The sequence below is a fragment of the Paracoccidioides lutzii genome (genome assembly GCF_000150705.2).
Source record: "Paracoccidioides lutzii Pb01 unplaced genomic scaffold supercont2.23, whole genome shotgun sequence".
NCBI lineage: Eukaryota > Fungi > Ascomycota > Eurotiomycetes > Onygenales > Ajellomycetaceae > Paracoccidioides > Paracoccidioides lutzii.
This window is the reverse complement of record NW_015440969.1, coordinates 296,663-319,731: the sequence shown is the minus strand read 5'-3', so window position 1 is coordinate 319,731 and position 23,069 is coordinate 296,663. Positions and strand designations below refer to the sequence as shown.

General features: G+C 47.2%; 8 protein-coding genes across 8 annotated transcripts; 3 read left to right on the top strand and 5 right to left on the bottom strand.

Moving 5' to 3' along the window:
- Window positions 1-145: 145 nt before the first annotated feature.
- Window positions 146-794, bottom strand: PAAG_07325 (hypothetical protein; the record flags this gene model as incomplete). The annotated part of the gene is made up of 2 exons (XM_002790742.2): window positions 146-298; window positions 456-794. The coding sequence occupies 2 exons, from the start codon at window positions 792-794 to the stop codon at window positions 146-148; spliced, it is 492 nt and encodes a 163-aa protein (XP_002790788.1).
- Window positions 795-2,467: 1,673 nt separating this feature from the next.
- Window positions 2,468-2,788, bottom strand: PAAG_07324 (hypothetical protein; the record flags this gene model as incomplete). The annotated part of the gene is made up of 1 exon (XM_015846201.1): window positions 2,468-2,788. One exon carries the CDS (start codon window positions 2,786-2,788, stop codon window positions 2,468-2,470), a length of 321 nt encoding a protein of 106 aa, XP_015700636.1.
- Window positions 2,789-3,292: 504 nt separating this feature from the next.
- Window positions 3,293-3,764, bottom strand: PAAG_07323 (hypothetical protein; the record flags this gene model as incomplete). The annotated part of the gene is made up of 2 exons (XM_002790740.2): window positions 3,293-3,588; window positions 3,653-3,764. The coding sequence occupies 2 exons, from the start codon at window positions 3,762-3,764 to the stop codon at window positions 3,293-3,295; spliced, it is 408 nt and encodes a 135-aa protein (XP_002790786.1).
- Window positions 3,765-6,387: 2,623 nt separating this feature from the next.
- On the top strand, window positions 6,388-7,772 carry PAAG_07321 (pyridoxine biosynthesis protein PDX1; the record flags this gene model as incomplete). The annotated part of the gene is made up of 3 exons (XM_002790738.2): window positions 6,388-6,528; window positions 6,758-6,940; window positions 7,122-7,772. 3 exons carry the CDS (start codon window positions 6,388-6,390, stop codon window positions 7,770-7,772), a joined length of 975 nt encoding a protein of 324 aa, XP_002790784.1.
- A 614-nt stretch (window positions 7,773-8,386) lies between these two features.
- PAAG_07320 (hypothetical protein) lies at window positions 8,387-11,791 on the bottom strand (the record flags this gene model as incomplete). The annotated part of the gene is made up of 5 exons (XM_015846200.1): window positions 8,387-10,795; window positions 10,853-11,009; window positions 11,083-11,415; window positions 11,475-11,656; window positions 11,732-11,791. 5 exons carry the CDS (start codon window positions 11,789-11,791, stop codon window positions 8,387-8,389), a joined length of 3,141 nt encoding a protein of 1,046 aa, XP_015700635.1.
- A 1,209-nt stretch (window positions 11,792-13,000) lies between these two features.
- On the top strand, window positions 13,001-15,419 carry PAAG_07319 (xaa-Pro aminopeptidase; the record flags this gene model as incomplete). Its single annotated transcript, XM_015846199.1, has 10 exons — window positions 13,001-13,076; window positions 13,138-13,197; window positions 13,293-13,458; window positions 13,528-13,589; window positions 13,652-13,873; window positions 13,929-13,974; window positions 14,037-14,883; window positions 14,935-15,019; window positions 15,076-15,120; window positions 15,178-15,419. The coding sequence occupies 10 exons, from the start codon at window positions 13,001-13,003 to the stop codon at window positions 15,417-15,419; spliced, it is 1,851 nt and encodes a 616-aa protein (XP_015700634.1).
- Window positions 15,420-15,918: 499 nt separating this feature from the next.
- Window positions 15,919-19,990, top strand: PAAG_07318 (hypothetical protein; the record flags this gene model as incomplete). The annotated part of the gene is made up of 8 exons (XM_015846198.1): window positions 15,919-16,564; window positions 16,633-17,624; window positions 17,685-17,801; window positions 17,853-18,296; window positions 18,349-18,484; window positions 18,539-18,684; window positions 18,744-18,851; window positions 18,908-19,990. The coding sequence occupies 8 exons, from the start codon at window positions 15,919-15,921 to the stop codon at window positions 19,988-19,990; spliced, it is 3,672 nt and encodes a 1,223-aa protein (XP_015700633.1).
- Window positions 19,991-21,286: 1,296 nt separating this feature from the next.
- Window positions 21,287-22,362, bottom strand: PAAG_07317 (PENR2 protein; the record flags this gene model as incomplete). Its single annotated transcript, XM_002790734.1, has 3 exons — window positions 21,287-21,684; window positions 21,747-22,142; window positions 22,215-22,362. 3 exons carry the CDS (start codon window positions 22,360-22,362, stop codon window positions 21,287-21,289), a joined length of 942 nt encoding a protein of 313 aa, XP_002790780.1.
- Between the last annotated feature and the right edge of the window lie 707 nt (window positions 22,363-23,069).

The window sequence follows — 23,069 nt, the reverse complement described above, 5'->3', positions numbered from 1 at the left end:
CTTAGAGCTTAGATGAATATATTAACAGAGAGATAGCTGTTTCCTATCAGCCAAAACTCCGAGTTTCCAAAATTTTGCTGCCTTGCTTAGCTGCATAGATCCAGGAAGCGAACAGCATCTCGTAATCTTTGACATGTTATGTTGTCTAGAATTGTGCAAACGCAGATAGCAACATCATAACCCCGAAACTAACTTTGAAAGGGGCTTTCTCAGTCAACAGCCGTTGGACATTAACGGATTTGACATGTTTTTTTAGCCAGTCGGTCGGGACGATATTGTAACCCTTAGAAGCGGCCCACTGATAGTTACCAAGGACATGGACAGTTAGCAACCTGAGGCACAAGGATGGAAGTATCCGATAGCCGATCGCAACAACCAGCTAATTCTCCAATTCACCAACAAAATTTTCAAAAAATAAAACACTAGATACAACGAGAATCTTGAAAATAGCATACCTGAATCCCCAAAATCGTGATTCCCAACGCAAACACCAACGCCCTCGAAAATATCCTCAATCCAATCCCGGCCAATAAACCCAGCACACTTCCAAGGCTAATCTGCCCTGCTGTCTTCTCGCTAATGCCGCCACGGCTGCGGACTGGATTCGCCGTTTGAAACCATGTGCTGCTGCTGCTACTTGATTGTGAATGGCCGGCAGCGGAGAAGGGAGCAGGAGCGTCGCAATGTATAGGCTGTCGTTGGAAGAGGGCGGAAGAGAGGGCGAGGCCAAGGGGAAGGGCGAAGATGATGGGCCGGGCTGGGACCAAGAGGCGGGTGAGAAAAGGGAGGGACATCGTGGTGTTCCGTCAATGGAAGTGTTTGGGCAATTTATCCGGGGCGTACGGAGTCGTATTTGAGGAATTGGAGGAGGTATTTGCCAATTGTGTGGGGCAGCGGTCTGGGGAAGGTTGTGTGGAGTCCACTATTCTAAGGCCCTCGGATAGCTGTACGTTATTGTGCGATCGACAGGAAACGGGTGATGTTGTGATGATGTCATACGCTGAGAAGTGGAAGGTGGAATTAGGCTTTTAAGATTTGTGCTAGTCATCGGGAGCCTTACTCAATATGGGTTAGTGGCGGCTGGGCCTTACCATAGGTTGAATGTTCAAATTCTCTTTCTCTCTCTCTGTTTATTATACTCATATGGATGATGGAGGTCTATATTATGCACTATCAACATAGCTATGTGGAGCTTGGATTCTTAGGAGCCATTTTACACGCCATCAGTGAGGAATTGCTGCCTGATCTTGCTCTTCCAGCAGTTTTATTGATCAATGCTTGATCTGGTTTTCCCTGTGTTGAAAGCAATCTGCTCATTTCTATATTGAGCTCAGTCACGGCTATTACGGTGCTTGCTTGTGAGCTGGATCGTTTTGCAAGGACACCCCTTGAAAGGCATTTGTCTGATTCATGACATAGGGAGTTCCACTGATACATTATCTTGTACCACCCACTCTTTACCTAAGACTCAAATCGATTGCAAGAGGCTATGGGGGAGTGTCCTTCAGCAGCTTCCTCTCGTCTGGGAAAAATTTACCTTTATACACCTTCCTATCGCCATTACAACTCTGGTTGTATGCTAGATCTCCTACCGTTTTTCTTGCGTCCATTGGCGAACTTTAAGGGACCTCTGCCAGCTCGTGCAACGACGTGGCAGTAAACGTCCATTGAGCTTGGTCTTGGAATATCTATGGTTGGTAAACTAAGGGATCTACATGAAATATATGGTCAGAGTTTTCATTCTTTCAATATTAATATGTTGTGTCATTGACCAAGGACCACTCGGAGAAAAAAGAACAGAAAAGAGAAAGAGAAAGAAAGAAATCACCTGTGGGATTTCTCTTTTCGCTTTAAGATGTATTAATAGTTGTTATATGTTGTGGCTGCGGGTGAAATTATTTGCATTGTTCTGAATGAGATGGGATTAATATTTGCAAGAATCCACCCTCTTAGTTGCCCTTCGCGAAACTTTTATATTAAGAGGAGGGCAAATGTGATTATAAAGGAACCACTAATTACATTCAACTAATGACAAATACAGCTACGCCTCTCAAAACCTTCTACCTTTAATGAGATATATCACAGTTGCCAGCATTAGAACAAAGAGACTGTGATCCCTATATTCATTCTTCGTTTGAATTCCTCATCTACTACGAAGCCAAAGAGCGGAAGGATATTCTACAGCCTCTCTTCTCTAGGCGGGCGACAATAGAGATGCAGACCTAGTCCACGAGAAGGTACACCATCATTTTGGAACATACAAAACTTCAACCTCCCCTTTTATTCTTTCCGGTTATTATTCCAATTCCTTCCTTCCAGTCACCTTTCTGACATATATAGTATGCAAGATCAACCAACTATGCTCTTGTACCCTTCACAAGTAACGCGAAAGGCAAATCTTCAGACTTGCCATGGACAAGATTACACACTTTTGCTTCGCGCAGTCCACCAACGCGATCGATGCTCCTTAATTCCGCGCCCAATCATCGAAAATATGGAAGCAAATCTCGAGCCATTTGTCACTTTCAAACACTTTAGCCTTATACGGTGGGGGAACTAAACCAGCTTTAGCAAATAGAGTCTTACCTGGTATGAAATACATCGCATTTGAGACAATGTTTTGAAGATTCGACATGAGACTAGATTGCACGAAGCAAGTGTCATTTATAAAGATGCCTATCTCATCCCATTTAGACCTGTCAAATCTGACGAAATGGATTTTGACCCTCCGACCTCTCCTGGCGAGAATGTTTTGTCCCCTGCTTTTACGGTAGTCGTTTGCAAGCATTTTGCATAGTGAAGTCGCGATATGAGAATGAGAAAATGAACCTGGAGAAGGAATGGCATTTACAATAATTTGATCTTGTCTCGGTTGAAGAGTTTATTGAACTGGATATATATATATTTGATTTTAGGGAATCCGCATTTATTGTCAAATTACGTACAGCACTTCATGAAGCTGCGGGAGATGCATACAGGCTGGTTTTAATTACAAGCAGATGCTGGGATGCAGACAAACTGCCAGATCGGATTTCAAAAGGCAGCATTTTAGCATTTCTCCTTCCATGCTCTTAATTCAGCCAATTCGCCTGACGCACGATACATATTATCAGAAAAGGAAATTCATACTCACTCTCAATTTCCGTGTCATTTCTCCCCATCCCACTCCTCACCTAAACCAACAGATGCCGTTTTAAATAACTCCAGTACCCCAATTACTTCATAAGGGTCGACACATGGTGCGAATCAACTCTCACCAACGACTTCGCTAAACAAATACACGAAAACCCCTTTAAATCCCATCCAAATTTGCAACCGCCTCAATTTCGATAGCCATTCCAAACGCCAAGTTCTGCACCCCCACAACCGTCAACAGCGGCTGGTGATTGGGGAAATACTTGCGCAGATTGCGAATGATATGTTTGGCAATATTTTCATCGAGCGGGACAGTGTAACAGCGGAGCTTGTATATCTGATCCCAACCTGTGCCGCCGGCCTGTTTCACAGCATACTCGACATTGGAGAAGGCCTGGTCAACCTGTGCGCCAATATCGTCGGGGATTTTCTCGGTGATGCGATCCCAGCCGCCTAATCGGGTGGCTAATTAGTTGAAAGTGGGACTTATTTTGGGGGGGGAAGGGGAACTGTTTACCCTGGCCGGAAATCTCAATCGTGTTGCCGATTTTAACGGTCTGGCTATAATGGGTGGAATCGCGGGCGGTTTCGCCGAAGCCTTCGTAGCTGGGGTAGTTGAGGTGAGCCATGGCCTGTTTGGATTTTGGGGCGATGTTCAGGCCTATAAGCTGAGAAGAAGAATTGGGGTGGGTGTATAGGGGTATCGATATTAAGATGTTACGAGTTTGGTTCGATTACTCCTTTGTAAATTGGGGAAAGATAATACAACGGAATCAGTTCGGGCTACACACGTCTTAAATATTATTTCAGAATCAAATCCGTCTCCTGCAACATGCCCTTTGAGGGGCAGATAGGGCCGATTGACCCCGCATATTTTTGTGGATCTATTTAAAGCGGGGGTTAAAGATGTCGAGCCGGAGAGCTAATTTAGAGGTGAGGATCTAAACATATAAAAGAATAAAAGGAAAAGAAAAAGAAGAGGTCAGTGCTGTGTGATATGAGCAAAGATAGCCGTGCATCTCGATACTCCCTAGGGTTGAATAAACCCTGCCGGCTCAACTATCACCCCGCCGGTTCAATCCTGGTTAGCCACCCAGACGGGCGGGCAAAAGTAACCCAGGGATTGCAGCAGACGCTGAATTTATCATCCTCACGATCATTATTAATCGATTGTTGACCTGGAACGAATTGATTTTTCTTAATCGGCTAGTAGGTAATTATCTATAGCACAGGACTACCAGATTGTCGAATGATTCAGAACGCGAGCGGCTTGGGAAGTTTCTATTCACTTATCCCCATCTCCGTCCACAGACGCTGCTAAGGCCTTGGTAGAAAACCTGTTTCCTCCTTCCGCTACGAATGTTAGCGGGATGGCCTTCAGCATTGTCCAACTTAGGTGAGTATCAAAGTTAGGGGCTGAGAAAACTATGACTTGTGATTACAAAGCTCAAAGCTATGCCTGGTTAGTCGAATATGGATCCAGTCTTTAAAAAGTGATAGATAGATCCATAGTGAGGATATATATTTCCAAGTGACACTTCTGCTGACATTCTCGAGGAGGATTTGCAACTCCATTGCTGTTCTATGAATGCGTGGCGATGGCAGCTTTGCGGTCTGCAACGGGCGGCAATGGAAATCCATTCCTTAACTACATGTGAGTCCATCGTTCAGTTGGAAGATATAACTTTGTTCTTTTAGTGGTTGCTGGCCCCGCCAAAAATGGATAGATATATCGTCGCAACATGGATTCGTACCCAATATCTATAAATGATACGCAAAGCTAGTATCCGCGTAGCAGCGGGGAAAGATCCAACTATAGCCCAACCCCCCAATTTCTGAGGACCGCGGGACATTGCCTGACGCGTGTTCAAGATCGATGGACGCTTTGACAGTCGCTTCTATGAAACGACTTCATTGAGCGCCATGCATTTGGTAAGTCTTCTGGCTGGATAATTAATTGACAGGACAAGAGACCCCGAGGATATCCACCTTCCCTCTGCAGAATATATACATTGCAGTGACCGCCACGAATGGAGGGAAGCAATATCAGTTGCGGAGGAGACATTTGTTCGATTTTCTATCCATATCTTCGGGTCCAGCACCGCAGAGTGAGAAAAGAAAATGGAGATTGCCCCTCGTTCCCCTCGAAAATGCAGTGAGAAGCATGCATGAAGCCATTCCGAGAAACTGGCTAGGCAGGTGAGACGTTAACTCGGCTCCAAAGTCCAACCAGAAGCTGGCAATGTCACCGGGTTGGATTGTGGGGCGGCTAGAAGTCGAAGGTTGAAAAACGAAATCCCACGTAAGCTGCCAGAACCCAGAATCCCAGAATCCCAGATCCGGTGTCAGTCAAGCAACTGTGTCTGCTGTCCATGCCCGCCAAAAACGCGGTTACGGTGTGGATAAGTTCAACCCATGAAATCCCCGCACAAAACAGCTCGAGTGGCATATTGGCCAGCTAATAAATAGCTAACTTCAACCACCAGCGTGTAGATGGATAAACAAGATAATAGCTGATGATAGATACAACTACAGACAATATATTAGTTCCTCCGGCTGAAGGTTGCGCCGGGAGTAGCCGGGCGCTTACTTAAGCCGGATTGCGGCAGAGCCACCGGGCCACGCGAGCCCTGATGATTAATTAATTATTAATTGATTATAAATTTAAATAAACTATTCCTCAACGTCCTCGTCGTCCTCAAACGTCAAACGTTCCTCAGATCCCAGGATACTCGGAGTTGAAGTAGCTGTTTACAATCGTGCCCGAGACATCAGAGCAACCCCTTCTGAAGGCAGCTTCCCGTTGGCGCAGCGTTCCATTCGTTGGTTAACTCTCCAGTTAAACGGCATCACTGACTGCAGTGCCCAAGGTACCTGGCGCTTTTTAACTCTGCGCCCTTGTGGGAACAAACTCTCCCCCTGGCGCTTTTCTTTCTCCCATAGTGACTCACTCGGCGCTGCGGTGCTGAACAGCTAATCTCGCAGTTTATCCGGTCCTCGAAGTTGTCGTTCCCATAATTTCTTCTGCAATTCCTTAACGCTCCGTGGTGAAAATCCTTCCTCTCCAGCGCAAAAGAGTTCTGCGTTCTGTCCATAGTGTGACCAAGGACATTTCCGATTCAATCTTGTCCCATCCCCGTATTCATTTTTAAAAATAAGATCTTTGCCCCTCCTCTGAAGAACCTTTACCCCTCCACACCTCAAAGTGTCAAGTCAACCTAGAAATCTCCCCCGCAGTATCACTCATTCCCAATGGCAACAGAAGCACCTAACGGCCCCACGCCCATCAGCAATGCTGTCGCTTCTACGTCACCGGCCGACTTCACTGTCAAGGCCGGCCTTGCTCAAATGCTGAAGGGCGGCGTCATCATGGATGTAGTGAACGCAGAGCAGGTACCTTCCCCCCGCCCTTTTTTTTTTTTTTTTTTTTTTTTTTTTTTTTTTTTATATATATATATATATACAAAAAAAGAAGAAAAGAAAAGAAAAAATTGTAACCTTTGTATCTTCGCCCCGGAGTGTGTGTGACCATTATCAACTATCACGAACCATTCCACTCCGTCTTTCACGCCACCAAACGAAACTTCTGACCAAAGCATCGGCTTTTTAAACATGTTAATAGGCTCGTATTGCCGAAGAAGCGGGTGCTTGCGCCGTCATGGCGCTTGAGCGGGTGCCAGCGGATATCCGTGCTCAAGGCGGAGTGGCGCGCATGTCAGACCCATCAATGATTAAGGAGATTATGGGAGCTGTGACAATACCCGTCATGGCTAAGGCGCGGATAGGCCATTTCGTCGAGTGCCAGGTACGTGTGTCCTTTTGTACAAGGTTTTTTTTTTTTTTTTTTCTTTTTCAAAAAAAATAAAATAAAAATAAACAAATAAATAAAAATAAAAATAAAAAATAAAAATAAAAATAAATAACAAATTGTATATACCACCTTTCTACGCAGAACCACCACTCTAACCCAATATCAACACCTCCAGATCCTCGAAGCCATCGGCATCGACTACATCGATGAATCCGAAGTCCTCACCCCAGCCGACCAGCTCTACCATGTCACCAAACACCCCTTCAAAGTCCCCTTCGTCTGCGGCTGCCGGAACCTAGGCGAAGCCCTCCGCCGCATCTCCGAAGGCGCCGCCATGATCCGTACAAAGGGCGAGGCAGGCACAGGCGACATCGTCGAGGCCGTCTCTCATATGCGCGCCGTCAACAGCCAGATCGCCAAGGCCCGCGCCATATTGCTATCCGGCTCCTCGTTGCCGGGCGGAAGCGTCGAAGCCGAAGCTGAGCTGCGAGCCTATGCGCGCGAGCTGGAATGCCCATATGAGCTGCTGCGGGAGACGGCGGAGAAGGGCCGGTTGCCAGTCGTGAACTTTGCGGCGGGCGGGGTGGCCACGCCTGCTGATGCGGCATTGATGATGCAGCTGGGGTGTGATGGAGTGTTTGTTGGTTCTGGGATTTTTAAATCGGGAGATCCGAGGAAGCGGGCCAAGGCCATTGTCCAGGCCGTCACGCACTACAGGGATGCAAAGGTGTTGGCGGAGTTGAGTCAGGGGCTTGGAGAGGCTATGGTTGGGATTAGCGTGAGGGATATGGCGGAGGGACAGAAGTTGGCGAAGAGGGGGTGGTAGATATGTGTTTCATGTTTTAGGGGTCAGTGCTGAACAGTTGATGTTGGGGTTGTACAGCGAGCGAACGTACGATTTAACATGTACATAGACTCAAAAAAGTGAATACCACTTGTTGGGCAGCTGTATATGTATTGTCCGGTACAGTTATTTTATTACTTGGGCATGCTTAGATATTCAAAAATGGGAATCGGGAGAAGCAATGGACGGTAGAAAGAGGAGAAGGAGAAGAACCAGAGCCATTAATAATACCCCTTGCATATACAGCTTCAACACCTATGAGTGTTAAGGGAAATGGACATTAGCCTCCTATTCCTCTCCTTATTTCCCCTTCCCAATACATTTCAAGTTTGTGTGGTTTTGTATTTCTCAATTCAAAGTCCTTTCGACATATCAAAGGCACGAAAAGCTAACTAAAGACCCCGACAAAAAGCCATGCCTCAACTAATGATACAATCACCCCCACGAAACAAAAGCGCATGAAATGCAAACGCGCAAACATGCCAAATCCACAATATGCAAAGGTGGCACGAATCTATATCTGCCTTTCCTTTCCCCCCCACCTTACCAACCCACACCCCAACCACCCTCCAATCCCCTACCTACCACCACCTATCCTAACTCGCATACTCAAACCCCTTCCCCCTACACGCAATCCAGTAATCCCTCACAACACGATTCGTCCCCTTCGAACCCCTCTGCAAGATTATCGACGACAAGAACCTCTCCCGCTCCGCCTTCTCAGGTATCCGTCCTATCCCCACGCTACCCCCTGGTGTAGCAATATTAACCCCCAACTCCTCCAGAGCAGTCCTAAAATGCACCCGCGCCGCACCCTGGCAGTGGAATACGAATTTCTTGATAACCTCAGACAGGTGGTCGAGATCCGAGCGCGCACAGTGCCCGGATACCTGGTACATAAGGATTTTGCCGAGGGAGGAGAGGCAGGTGTCGAAAAAGTGGGCTGTTGGGGGAATCGTGTCGTTGGGTGTGACCGCGGTTGCGGCGGCTGGGTGCTTAACGGTGGAGCTACCGGGACCTGGCTGGAGTTCAGGTGGTAGATCTGGGAGGGAGAAGAGGGTGGACCAGAAGGCTGAGGCGGAGCGGAGTGGGAGTGGGTCTGGTCCTTTCAGCACTGCCATGGTAAAGGTGAGGATAGTGGGGATGACGGGGCTGTGTTGCGGCGTTGGTGGGTGGATTAGGTTGAAGAGCGCTGCTTTGTGTTTTGGTAGCATTAAGTTGAGGAAGTCGGTGCAGCTATGCGCGACTTCCGGGTCGTACTGGGTGGGCTGGGCCTTCATGAAGTTCATCAGCTCGTAGACGTGAATTATTAGTTCTGTGGCTTCGCTTTGGACTGCGGAGGGGTTCGCCGAGTGAGATGCTAAGAATGCTGAGGCGGTTGCCATGATAGTAGGGAAGCGAGGAGAGGTAATACTGGCAGTTTTAATGAAGCGGATGGTAACTTGAGGCGGCAGTACGTATGGGCCGGGGGTAACCTCTGTGTATCCGGCCTTGAGGACGTCGCAGGCAGCTTCAATTACGTCACCGTCCATCGGGAATGTGCCTATTAGTATGTCAAGGATCTGAATGATGTATGCTTGTGGTGTTTGCCCGAGTTCATTGTCAGTCCAGAAATTCTTCGCATCAGGGGAAGGCGGCTCCGAATCAAGGTCAATAACAGCATCATCAGGAGGAGCCCGGAACCCCTTCCCTATACTTGCAGTGCAACGCATCGCCTTGATACCCTTTTCGAGAGCATCATCATACTGATTATATTGTATTTCTTGTCGAGCTTGTTCTGCTAGCTGGTGGAGGGGCATCAAAAGTTTGATCAAATATGTCGCCTTAACTGTATCTGAAGTGGCAGCTTGTACAACTGCTGCAATGCCTTCTGATACCCGCTCAAGGGTAGTGACATTAACTGCAGAACTGGAACGAAGCTGATCAAATTTATTGATGAAATCATCAACATACATCGGGAGTGCTTGGCGACAGTTCTGGCATAGAAAGGAAATTGATTTGGAGGCAGCTTGATCGCATGATTGCGCATCTAGGGAGTTAAATAAAAAGTTGAGAACTCGTGGGAGAAGGTAATGGTTTCGTTCAAAGTATACTGTATACCTTGCAATCATGTCGCATAGAGTCTGGCGGGGCTTCATCGGTATTGAAATCCGATTGAAACAAATGCCATCGAATATTTCCGAACGGAAAATATTGAAGAGCAACTTGTCCACTTTTACGCTCTCCGCAACTGAGTCAGCCATGAAGGCAAGGCAAAATATTGCAACTTCAAAACTGTCCCATACTTGGGTGTTTATCGACTCGGTTGCTCGTTCAACGAGCTTTTCAATAAGCCCAAATCCCAGAAGTGGATAGGTAGAGAGTAAGAAGTCGGCAAAGTCGCGCCTAAATCCATTGAAATTCCTAACGTCGTCATCGTCCCACTCAGTTAGCACTGATGGACTGGGGTATCGGAGTTTATCATAGCAGTCAGCGATGACTTGAGCAAACTCTCCCGTTATACGACCTGGCTCAACTTCTGCTTCGCCCTGCATGACGTAATCGCTAATATCATCCACGGCCTCTGTCCAATACTCCAGAAGCAATGTGCTTGCTTTGTCGTCAACTTCTACAAACCCTGGTCCGCGGAAAAGAGTATGGAGCAAAAACAGGGTTCTTCGGTCCTCTTCATTTAGTTCGCCGGTTAGGAGATGTATTTGCTGCGCCGTTGCGTATCGGAGCAATAAGTCCAAGAATCGCATATTATCCTCCTCGTAATCGCCCTTCAACAGAGCCAACGAATATTTTTCACCAAAATTTCCTGAGAGGAATTGCAAAATCGCTGCCATGTGCTCACTGGTCAATAACTTTGCATGACTATTAAGAATCTCGGCCAGAAGTTCCATTGACATCTCTGAAAGCTCAGGCACTGTTAAGAATTGAACAGAATAATTCAAAGAGACTTCAACTGCCGCTAAAAGACCATCAAGGGAAAGACGGTCTCCCCTAACTGCAATGAGCCATGCCTATAAAACAGTCTTTAGTAGTGAGTATGAAACGCTCATGGGAGTGTGGGAACTTACGTTTAAAGACTTCATCGCTTCAATAGCTAATTGATTTAGCTGTTCTGAGAGAGAAACCTGATTGGCGCCTGCGGTAAGATTGGATGTCTGCTGTAGAACGAACTCAACAAGGTAAAATGCATCTCTGAGATTGGCTCCTAGACGCTCTCGGAGATCTCTACTTAAATTATCAGCATATGTTCGGTTCGGTTCACTGATGGCAAGGAAATAAGGTGCTGCTGCGCACTCACTCATATAAAGTGTACCGCAACGATTCCTCTGCCAAGGTTGTGGAAAATGATAGCAGTGGAAGCATTCGTTCATAACTGAACGAGGGCAGAGCAAGCTTGTCGAAACTTTCCTGGTCACATTGGTCTTCTAGAAGATACTTTCCACTAGCCACAGACATGGCGATCTGTCTCACACAGTGTGTCCAAGGTGCACCGGGCTTGAAGAAGAAAGTTGTCAAGGTGGTCATAAATTTTCTCATGATGATGGAGGTTTCATCCCTCGTGATTAACAGTATAAGGATGTTAATCAGATGCGCCAGGAGGTCTTTGGCTTTCGCTTCTCCAAGATTTACCCTGCAGCAGGGTCAGCCTGAGATGCTAGAAGGACGGCCCTGGGGGTAGGATACACCTACCAGTCTTGGTGGATTTTAATGGTCAGGGTGAGCGCACCAAAGAATCTCGCATTGGTGTCATCACTAGCTAGCAGGCCATCTGCAATGCTCCACCCTGCCTCTGACTTCTGCAGCGCCTGCAATCTCTCCTGGATGGACTTAGCAAGTCCCGCATTCCCAGGAGCATTGAGGGCGTCGACAAGCTGACCAAATGAATGTTAGATAGGGCTATTCGAATGATTGAAACACAAACAAAAAAAAAAAAAAATACAACGTACTTGTCGGGCTTCATCAAGGGGCCCCTGGACCTCCTTTGGAGCTGGGGGATTTCCTATCATCATCCCTTTCCTCGATATATGGGATATGCCACTCTGTGCCGATGGCTAAGAGAAACTCCAGGTCACGTGGTGTGAAATCCTGTCCATATATCACCCCAATCGGTCAGGAAAACGAGATGGAAAGGAGATGGAAATTGGACAGCTGTAAAGTGAGAATTCGTCAGATTGAAATACGCAGCGAGGGTGAAGCAAATTTATGTATCAGTTGCCATGGGGGGACCAAGACGGGGCGGCGTCAACAGCAAAGCAAAAACTGTTGCTTAATCACAGACAGAAGGATAAACTTGTCCATAGGCAGAGCCAAAAACAGCACAAATTTATATTGCCTAACTCCTGGGCTCATCAGTGGAATCAGCCCTGAGACATTTCTCCTAAGTGAAAAATTGGCAGATGATTTTTAGATTGGACACTTGGGAGATCGGATATTTGCCACATGCGGGAGAGGCGAGTTGCGGGAGAGGCGAGTGAGTCTCTTTCTTTAACGTATTTTTCCAATACAAGCAACTTCTATCCCATATAGCTGAGTTCCAGGCGATTCCATGCATATATGATAGAGTCAGTCTTATACACAGGATGAGGTTTTCCTTTTGTATATGCACAGCAGCAGAGCCAGGGGTACACAAACACAAACCAAACAAAGGTTGACTTGACTCGCCCCCGATGTTTGGGGGCTGGTGACAGGGGGGAAGGCTCGCTTAGTCAGGCGCATCCCGTGACTCTCTTCTTCTCGAGCCGGAATTTCTCCAAACACGACGTTCAAACGAATCTCAACGTCTTCGCAACAGAGGAATGAATATACGCCTGCTCTTGGTTATTATTTCCTCTGTTACGCCAAATGCTGTTTGCTGACTGCCAATTGACTGGTCATCTACTGTTCAAAATACCCCGAATCAACACCAATCATACTCTGAAAGCCCTTTCGCCAATTATCTATAAATCGTTCCCCCTAGCTTGCGGCTAGTTGCTCACGCATACCACTGGGCTGGCTGGCCAGAACTTGGATAGTGAATTATCTTTCCCTCCGGCATTCTATCTGCACCTCGCAAAATCCCATATCAACCTTATCAGGGACTATGATAAATGCTGCTTTTCCGTCATTCGTGCCGTTTTACATCTACACCTTTTGCTCGGCCTTTACAATCGTTGAACCCCTTTATCAAACCCGCATCTAGGTCGTATTCCTGTTCAGCAGAACGTCAGTCTGCAGATATGGAAACCGTTGATACGTCGCAGCGCCTGGCCTGTTTGAGGGAGTTGATGAAAGAGAGGAAAGTCGACGTCTACCGTATGGATTCATAGAATTGCTGTTGCAAGAGGCCGCTTTCTGATATTTAGGTATACTTTAGTTGTGCCCTCTGAGGATAGCCACCAGTCGGAATACATCGCCCCTTGCGATGGTCGTCGCGGTCAGAATATCTCTTTCCTTGTTATCTAGATAATATCGCCGCCCCATTTTTCACCTTTTCAAAGACCTCTGCTCATGATTTCTATTAAAGTACAGAATTCATTTCCGGGTTCTCTGGTTCTGCTGGATGCGCCATTGTGTCGATGACCAAAGCTGCTCTGTCCACGGACGGACGATATTTCAATCAGGCATCAAAACAGCTAGATAACAACTGGTTGCTCTTGAAGAGGGGTATTGAGAGTATGCCTACCTGGCAAGAATGGTATGATCCAGAAAATGCGACAAATAACATATAACACGGGAAGTCGTATATTGAGAAATACTTTCATAGGACCGCGGAACAATTAGAGGGCGGTAAAGTTGTTGGGGTCGACCCATCACTCATCACAGCCTGTGAGTGATTTCTCAGCCCCTACAAATATTTCCCAGTCAAGAGGGTGATTGACGCGTTCCAGCCGACGCACGGAGCCTTTCGGAAACAATTAAAAAGAGCGGTGGCTCCTTGTTAGGCCTGCAGGAGAACCTTGTCGACCTTGTTTGGGGAAAAGACCGCCCCTCCCGTCCAAGCAAAAAAGTGACCGTCCATCCTGTCGAATTTGCAGGGAAGTCATTCGAAGAGAAAATTACCGACTTACGGAAGGAACTCGAGAAGAAGAAAAGCGCAGGATTTGTTGTCTGTATGTGTCTGGCGTGCTCTGGAATACGAGTAGATATGCTGACCTAAAAGTATAGCGATGCTTGACGAAATCGCATGGCTATTTAACCTTCGAGGAAATGAGTATGAATATATGAACGGCTTTAGTTCATTTGATTCCTCCCACTGACCCTCTTCATTTACAGTATCCCATACAATCCAGTGTTCTTCGCATACGCCATCATCACACCATCAACTGCTGACCTGTACATCGACGAGGACAAGCTATCTGCCGATGTGAAGAAACACCTAGGTGATAAAGTATCTCTGAAGCCATACACCTCCATTTTCGAAGACGCAAAGGCTTTAGGTCAATCTGCTCAAGCGGAAGTTAATGGTGGTGCATCAGACCCACCAAGGAAATTCTTCATTTCAACGAAAGCATCGTGGTCCCTTAGCCTTGCGCTAGGCGGCGAAAATAAGGTTGAGGAGGTTCGAAGTCCCATCTCCGATGCCAAGGCCATAAAAAATGATGCTGAACTTGAAGGCATGAGAGCTTGCCATATCCGCGACGGGGCTGCGCTTACCAAATACTTCGCCTGGCTTGAAAATGAATTGCTTAACAAGAAGACGGTTCTTAACGAAGTAGAAGCCTCCGACAAACTCGAAGAAATTCGATCAAAACAAAAGAATTTTGTCGGACTTTCGTTTGATACCATATCATCTAGTGGTCCAAATGCCGCGGTGATTCATTACAAAGCAGAAAGAAACAACTGCTCTATTATTGACCCCGAGGCTGTATATCTATGTGACTCAGGTGCACAGTATCTGGATGGCACCACTGACACAACGCGTACGCTGCACTTTGGCGAGCCAACGGAGAAGGAAAGGAAAGCTTATACACTTGTTCTCAAGGGCATGATTGCCATAGACACTGCCATATTCCCCAAGGGAACAACTGGGTTCTCTTTGGATACTTTTGCGCGGCAATTTCTCTGGAAAGAAGGCCTGGACTATCTCCATGGTACCGGACATGGCGTAGGGTCGTATTTGGTATGATTTATCTATTTCTTCTAGGCTTCTCAAGAGCTAACGGATTACAAGAATGTCCACGAGGGTCCAATTGGAATAGGCACGCGAGTTCAGTATTCCGAAGTCCCCATTTCTGCAGGCAACGTGATATCAGACGGTATGTTTGCAACACCTTTAGAATTTTATTGTGGAATCCGCTGACAGATTTGTTAGAACCTGGCTTCTACGAGGATGGAAATTTTGGTATCCGCATCGAAAGTACGTTTTTGCCAGCCGCTGCAAATATAAAATTCCCTTACTAACATCCTATCGTAGACATAATAATGGCCCGAGAAGTGAAAACAACGTTCAGTTTCGGAGAGAGGCCCTGGTTAGGCTTTGAGCATGTTACCATGACACCACTATGCCGGAAACTTACCGATCCAAGCCTTCTAAGCGATGCAGAGAAAATATGGATTAACGAATACCACAATGAAGTTTGGGAGAAAACTAGCGGCTACTTTGAGGAGGACGAGCTGACAAGAAACTGGTTGAAGAGGGAAACTCAACCCATCTGAGTAAATATTGTGTCCGTGTTCTACTGTATATACCAGAGGACTGTTTGGTATTGCTATCTTTTTAAATAATTCCTTCATTCTGGTGTTGGTTTATCATTTCTGCAACTAGAGGCACCATACCCAGTACAATGTAGTTATTTTTTTTTTCATTAATTTTCCACTTGTAAATTGCTCTTGCACCATGGAGATTAAATGTCACTAAATTAAACATCTCTTCGTAGTCACCAGAGTCGTCTTATTTGGGGAGAATATTTAAATGAGGAACTTCGCGCTTACTTCCACTGAGGATTTTGTATCTCCACACCCTTCCGTCTACGAAATTAAAACCACGACCAGAATAAACAACCAATTTCCCAGCCAAACTATATACCGTCGATTCTGAATAAAATACAAGGATCAAGTCGCGGACCTCTGCGATCACCATGGTCCCTCCCTCTCCAACCCAATCCCAACACCTCAGTAAATCCTGAAACAACCCTCACCATCTCCGCAACCTGGTATGAATAGGAACGGCCTCCCGAGCGGGGGCTCTACATCGGGCCGCTCTGAACGAGATTATGGACTGTCTAGAACGGAAAGCAACTCGCTAAGTGCCACCTCGAGTGCCGGGTATGCCTCCTCGCGAGAGCGACGTGCTGGTGGATACGGGGGTTTCTATGATGGCGGTTCCGCAGCGTCAACATCTTCGCTACACAGTTCTGAACAGCCATTCCGGACCCCGTCTTCTCGCTCGCGGCCATATGATGTCGATACGGGGCCCATGTGGAATAGTGGTGGCAGGGATGACGCGACGTATGGCTATGGTGGCAGGAATTGGGCTAGGAAGAAGTCCGATGCTACATCTACGAGGAGTGGTCCGCAGCCGATTGAGGGTTGGTTTGACTTTCCAAGGTTACCCGCGAAGGACTACGCTGGGGATCTAGAGACTTCTAATAAGGTTGTTCATGGGGCTGACTTTGCTTTTGATATAGATATCCTCCGAATGATCGAGCAGGAATGGGACTTCATGGCGACTGATGATTGTGTCCCGGTCCAGGTGGGCCTTCAGCTGATGGACTCGAGCACGCTTGGGAAGGCGGATCGAGAGCCGGATTTTATACGGGTGCATAAACAGATACAAAAGTCGTTGAAGTCGGTCGTTAATGGTTTGTTGGATCCTAAACTGCACGCAGCATAACTATGGGAGCGTAATTGCTAAGGTCCTCCATTTTAGAACATCACCAGGGGTTTAATAGCTCTATCGGAACGTACCATACTATCCAGTCCAGCATCCAAAGTTCCCAAAATCGCATTCGAACGCTGAAAGGGGCTCTGCTTGAAGCCAAAGCAGGTTTACTTACGACGAAGCCAGAACTAAAGGGGCTCGCGACGGCGTCGCAGAACTACGACGATATATTACAATTATTTGGCCAGATTGAGAATATACAGTCTCTACCAGAGAAGCTCGAGGCGCGCATTTCGGAAAAGAGATTCATTGCAGCGGTGGAAATACTCCAGGATGCCCTACGTCTAGTACATCGACCGGAACTCGACAACATCGGAGGCCTTGGCGATCTGCGGACATACTTCACCAACCAAGAATTGTCGTTGACAGATATCCTAGTTGAAGAGCTGCATGATCACCTATATCTAAAGTCTCCGTATTGTCAGGATCGCTGGAAGTTGGCAAACGGAGACGAGGCGAAGGACGGTTCAAAGCCAACCGTTTTAAGTGCTGCTTCAAATTGGGAAAAACCTGTTTTCAATTACCTAGCCAATTTAGATGCGACGGTTCCCGTTACGGAGGATGCTTCTCGTAGTCCGGAGGCCGATACCTTCCACTATATACGCGTGCTCATTGAGGCGTTCAACAAAATGGGCAATCTTGAAGTTGCTGTGGATCGGATCGAGCAGAGGCTTCCAGTGGAACTCTTTGCTGTCGTTGATAAAACGAGTGCCGAAGTAGCTGCTCGCCACCCAGAGCATAGGCGTAATGCACCGACGCGAGACGGTAGAATTTACGGAATCCCAACGGAGCTGGGCGGAGACCGCGGATACGTGCTCTCTGAGTTCATGTGGAACCTTTATGCAAAGTTTGAGGCCATTGCTGAAGGCCATCGCATCATGCATGAGGTCGTTGCTGGGATTGTGGAAAGAGAAGGCATTCGAAAGTCCGGGTCACTTACGAGTGGTTTCAAAGAGCTGTGGAAGTTGTATCAAAGTGAGGTTCGTTGTTTTCAATTCCACAATGATGACGGTACCTGTCTGAACTTACAAAATTCCTAGATACGGTCCCTATTGCACGATTACCTTGCTACAGATGGAGAAATCAGCTATAGGTCTCCCGCGAATATCTCTGATGAAAAATATACACACACCTCCAACAAAAGAGATAGAACGAAGGTCTGTCAGACTTATTCCACCTTACGTCGGATATGCTAACAGTCAGCACAGAAAATGTTTAAACTCTCTGAGGTGGATCAAAAGTCATCGGAAATGAAGGCAGAGCAAGCCGACTTGGAAGAGATCCTAAGATCCTCAGTTCCCGGCCTTGTGTCCAAATCTCTCCAGAAGGCTTCTGCAACCGATTTGTCACAATTAAGACAAGAAAGCTCCGGAACTGGACATACGCTCCTCATCGAACCCAGCGTTTTCAATATGAGCCTGCTTCTACCGCCTTCACTGTCGTTCATTCAACGATTAAAGGATATCGTCCCTCTGAATTCTGACATCATCATAAGCACTCTTACGTCCTTTCTCGACGACTTCCTCATCAACGTGTTCCAGCCCCAGCTGGATGAAGCCGTGAGTGACCTCTGCGCTCAAATGTTCGTTGCACTGGATGCATTCACGGAAGATCCGCATTGGGCAAGAGTTTCGCCTAGGCCTATATTCAAGGTATGTAATTTGAATTTGGGGCTATGTTTTCCTTGTTATCTGACTTTTGTAGGGAACAATTGTTTTCATGGAGCTCGTCAAAACATTTAGCAAAATGCTCGATAGTATTCCGTATGACCAGGCATTTACCCAACTGGTCATCAACCAAATTGTTACTTACTATGATAAATGCTGTGGCTGGTACAAAGGTACGAATCCGTCTCTTGATAGTAAATGAAAATAAGTTCTAACATGTTATCAAGCACTGGTTACCCGCATGTCTCCTCGTCATCCTGGGGGAACACATGTGAAAGCAGCAGCAGCATATGCAGAATCTGGCGATATTCGAGAAACTGCAGCGGAGTTGTGGCAGTGTTCTGCCGATAGACGACAAGCACTAATTACCAGAGTATGTGCCCTCAAATGCGATAGATTTCCAGCGAACATTCAACTAAGATTTAGCATCAGGAAATTGATCTCTTAATTCAACACACAAACGAAACTCCTCTTGAGCCGTACGACATCGTTTCGGACCCAAAAACCGTCATCTCCCTCTCCCTCCTTTACAACAGCATGGTACGTATAAATCTCACAAAACATATAATGAAACTTTTTCTAATAAACGTAAACAGCGATGGCTAGTCAGCAGTCTCTCTCGCCTCCGCTATATAACAACCTACCAAACGGACTCCAGCCAGCCTCAATCCTCCAGCCGAATGCCCCCCACACGCCGCTGGACCTTCGTATCGTCCATGAAATCCAAACGTGACAGCCCCAGCAATGCCGTTCACCTCCCCATGACCCAAGAGTCCGTTGTCGGCTTCGACAACACACTAGAGTCGCTACGGCACCTGGCCCTAACCGCCCTGCTAACCCTCCACATCGACATCCGCTGCGGTGCCATCCACATGGTCACCAGCAGCCTGTCCAGCAACATCCCCTATTCCGCAGAACCAACCAGCCCGGTCTCCAGCGCGAGCATCGCAGAATGGAAACACATCTTATCCACTCCCCCTTCCTCCGCATCGCCTGAAATCATAGAACTCAACAACGACCTGATATCCTTCGACGCGAACATAGCAACCTACCTCGGTCCCAGCGAATGCCGTTTCATAACATCCGGTCTGGCACAGTTGATAGACCGCGCCTTCGTCTCCGGGACGCGCTTCATCGGCGCAATGAACAACAACGGCGCCATACGCTTGCAACTCGACGTACTAGTCCTGCAACAGAACCTGAGAAATATCATCATCCACCCTCCCCCATCTCCATCCCCATCCCTCCCCGCACCCTCACTCTCACATTCGCCCTCACCTGCCACCTCACCTTCTACCTCAATATCAAAACCAACCTCCGCTGCACCCGAAGACACCAAAACTGAAAAGCAACAGGAAGAAAAGGGCGCAGAAGAGATAATCGCCCTTCCCCGCTCCGCCAAGTTTCTGGACTGGTTCCTCGAGGGCGCAGACAAAGCTGTCGAGCACGCGCAGGCCGAGAGGGAAGAGTTTAAGAATCGCGGCAGCGATAAGGCGCTGCAGGCGGGGAACGGGGAGCCGTTTACGTACGAGGAGCTGAAGGTGCTGGTTGAGTTGTGCTTTTCGGCCATGCTGAAAGGTCCTGAGGGGCGGCGGGGGAGTCGGGAGGACTTTTTGGCCGCGAAGAGAGGGAGTTGGGATGCGTTGTTGAGGTTGAGTGAGACTATGTGGGATTCGTAGTTTGGGGGGAAACAGAGTTGCGATTTGCACGCCTCATGCTGTCCTTTTCTCTTTCTTTCTTTTCCTTTCTTTCTTTTCCTCTTTGGAATTTGAGAATTCTTTTTTTTTTTTTTTTTTTTTTTTCTATTCTTATTAGCCTTTTTGCGACACGGTGGACGGTGATGGTTTATCATGCCATCTCGTACCGCTTAAGTTTTTCCTAGTGTATAGCAAATATCCAGTGCGTGTCTGTCCTGTCAAAACCTACCACCTAGGGGTTTTCCCTCCATTGCTAATCCCCACTCCACAAAAAGGGGAAGGGGAATATCTAATTCCATAGACGGCACGAAGAGAATATCGAAACTATCTTTTTTGAAATACTCAATACAAAGGCGGTTCACTGAGCAAAAACGAAGGTAGAGAAACCCATCATATCTGAAAACACTTGTTTCCTCCCTCCTCCTCCCACACACTGCCAATTAGATCCGTACACCTAAAATAAATCCCCCCCGAATTATCATCAATCAAATCAAGATCATCCGAAGCAACCTAACCCAACCCCAACCCCCAAACCATCCTACACTATAATCATCGCATATGGATTGGTGGCGGATGAGAGGAAACAAAAGCATAATGATAACATTGATTGCAAACTGCATACTATTATTAACAGCGTATATATATTTTCAAATCTGCGTCTCTTCCGACCCAATTTCCCCACCTTCAAGGGAGAGCAAGCAAGAGCAAAGAAAGCAACATCATGGTGAAAGGGGGTTCATCAAAATTGGCATTTCAAGTTTTGTTTGAAAAGAGAGAGAAAAAAAAAAAAAAAAAAATTCATTCCATCAGTGAAAAAGGAAGATGGAGGTGTCAAGGCACGCAAGCGAGTTAAAACAAACATATCATCAAACCAGAACCACTGAAAAGACAGTCACATCCCATTATCCCAGCCGTGTGGAAGAAGAAAGAACTTTCAAAAAAAAAAAAAAAAATAAAGAAAAGAAAAGAAAAGAAAAAGGAAACAGACAAATTATATGTATAAAGAAAAGAAGGGAAAAAGAAAATAAAAGCTGAAAAAAGCTGAAAAAGTGAGCTTCAACAAGAAAGTACACAAGCAAACCAGACCAGGCAGGAATAAAACCCCATAGAGAAAATGATAAAAAAAAGAGATATCACAGAAGAAAAAAAAAAAAAAAAAAAAAAAAAAAAAAAAAAAAATTAAAAGAAAACGGCAGAACAAACAAGGGAATATAAAAAGGATTTTTTCAAAAGAAAAAAAAAAAAATCAAAAATCAAATTCCCATCAATCCCGTAAGTCTACACCGCCTCCTGCTGCTGCACCTGCTGCCCCTGCCCCGCCTCCCCCTGCCCATCATCAACCTCCACCATCCCCAACCCCTTCTCATCAATCTCATAATCCTCAAACTCCAACCCAGCCTCCTTACACCTCATCATCCACTTCGCCGCCACCTCGCCACGCCGATTCACCTCCTCCTTCAACTTCGTGTTTTGCGCACCAATCTCCGCCAGCGCATGGTTGGTAGTCATATTCGCCGTATCCCACCGCGCAGCCATATCCTTTGTCTCCTCCTGCAACTTGCTGATGTAGTGTATGGCGCGCTGGAGAATGGAGCCCTTGGCCTTTTCGCAGCCGGGGACCATCTTGGCGATTTCATTGATTCCTTCATTTATTGTTTCGCGGCGGCGGCGTTCGACTAGACATACAGGTTAGAGTGCCAGGGAAAGAGTATTACCGAGAGGGAAATGAGCCACTCACCCTCTTTATGATTATTCTTCCGAATGGTATGCCACTCCGCCGATCCAACTGTCGGCTTTGGATTGATATTCTGCGCTTCCCTAGCCGCATAGACAGCGGCCGCAGTCGAATGGCCATGCACATTGACGTTTCCCATGGGCACCTGGGCAACATTGACATTAACGTCATCGTGGCCAAACGTAAGGCCGTGCGCAAGGGCTGCGGCGTTGCTCTCGAAACTAGGGCCGGGGGGTGGGTATTTGGACTCCGAGCCGTGGGCGGCTAGAGCAGCCTTTGCGGTCATGGCGTTATCGTCGGCTACGGAGACGGAGACGCCATTCTGGTTTCCGACGTGTTGGAGGAGCTGTTGGTCGATTTGGGATAGTTCGGTTGTGTTGGGGAGGCCGTGGTCGAAAGCTGCGATCAAGTCAGCATATGAGAATGTACCCTCTGTCTATCTCTATTATATAGATATATATATATATATACGGTGGTATGCACCCTGGAGATTGCCATTCGAGTTCTGCCCGTGGGACGAGCGTGTCAGACGCTGCCCATCGCCGGCGTCCATCATCTCCCGCTTGCGCTTGTTCGAGCCCGTCGAGGCGTCCGTAGAAGGCAACTGCTGATCGGACATGGCGCGTTGGGGTCGATCCTTCCGGAACTAGAGTCCGAGCGTCAGCCATTGTTGCACAGCAAACAAACAGGAAGGAACGCTGAAGTAAGCAAGATATGTTCCGGGGAAAGAGCCCCTGCCGGGTCACGCGACAAAAGGAAGAAAGAGACAAGATGGAAGGACCATGACTAATAACGAGGCTGAGAGAAGGAACGAAGCAGCTGATTCGCTGGGAAAGACGCGCACACACACACACACACGCACACACACACACGCACACACACACACACACACACACACACACACACACGCACACGCACACACGCACACACACATATACACACAACCATTTAACGACTATAGAATAGACAACTATAGAGGGCAGTGCTGCAGGAGGGGGAGGACACGTTCCTCGCTCAGACAACAACAGGTGGGGGTCGTGTGCGGTCGCGGGGTCCATCCACAATCCGCAATTCTGCCCACTGTGCGACACAGCAGCAGTTGCGAGAGACAGCTTCAGAAAACAGAGAGCGACGAATGAAAGCGCTACGCCGCTGTAGAGACAGCTCTGGGGGAAGAGGAGGAGGAGAAATAGAAACCCAACCCCGGTGCAAAAATTGTGTAGTGCAACCCATCCGCAACGTCGTCGAGGTCGGGAGAGAACGAACGAACAAAAACACCGGAATAAAGACAAAAGCCTGTCCACACCCAACGTAACGCGAGAGAGA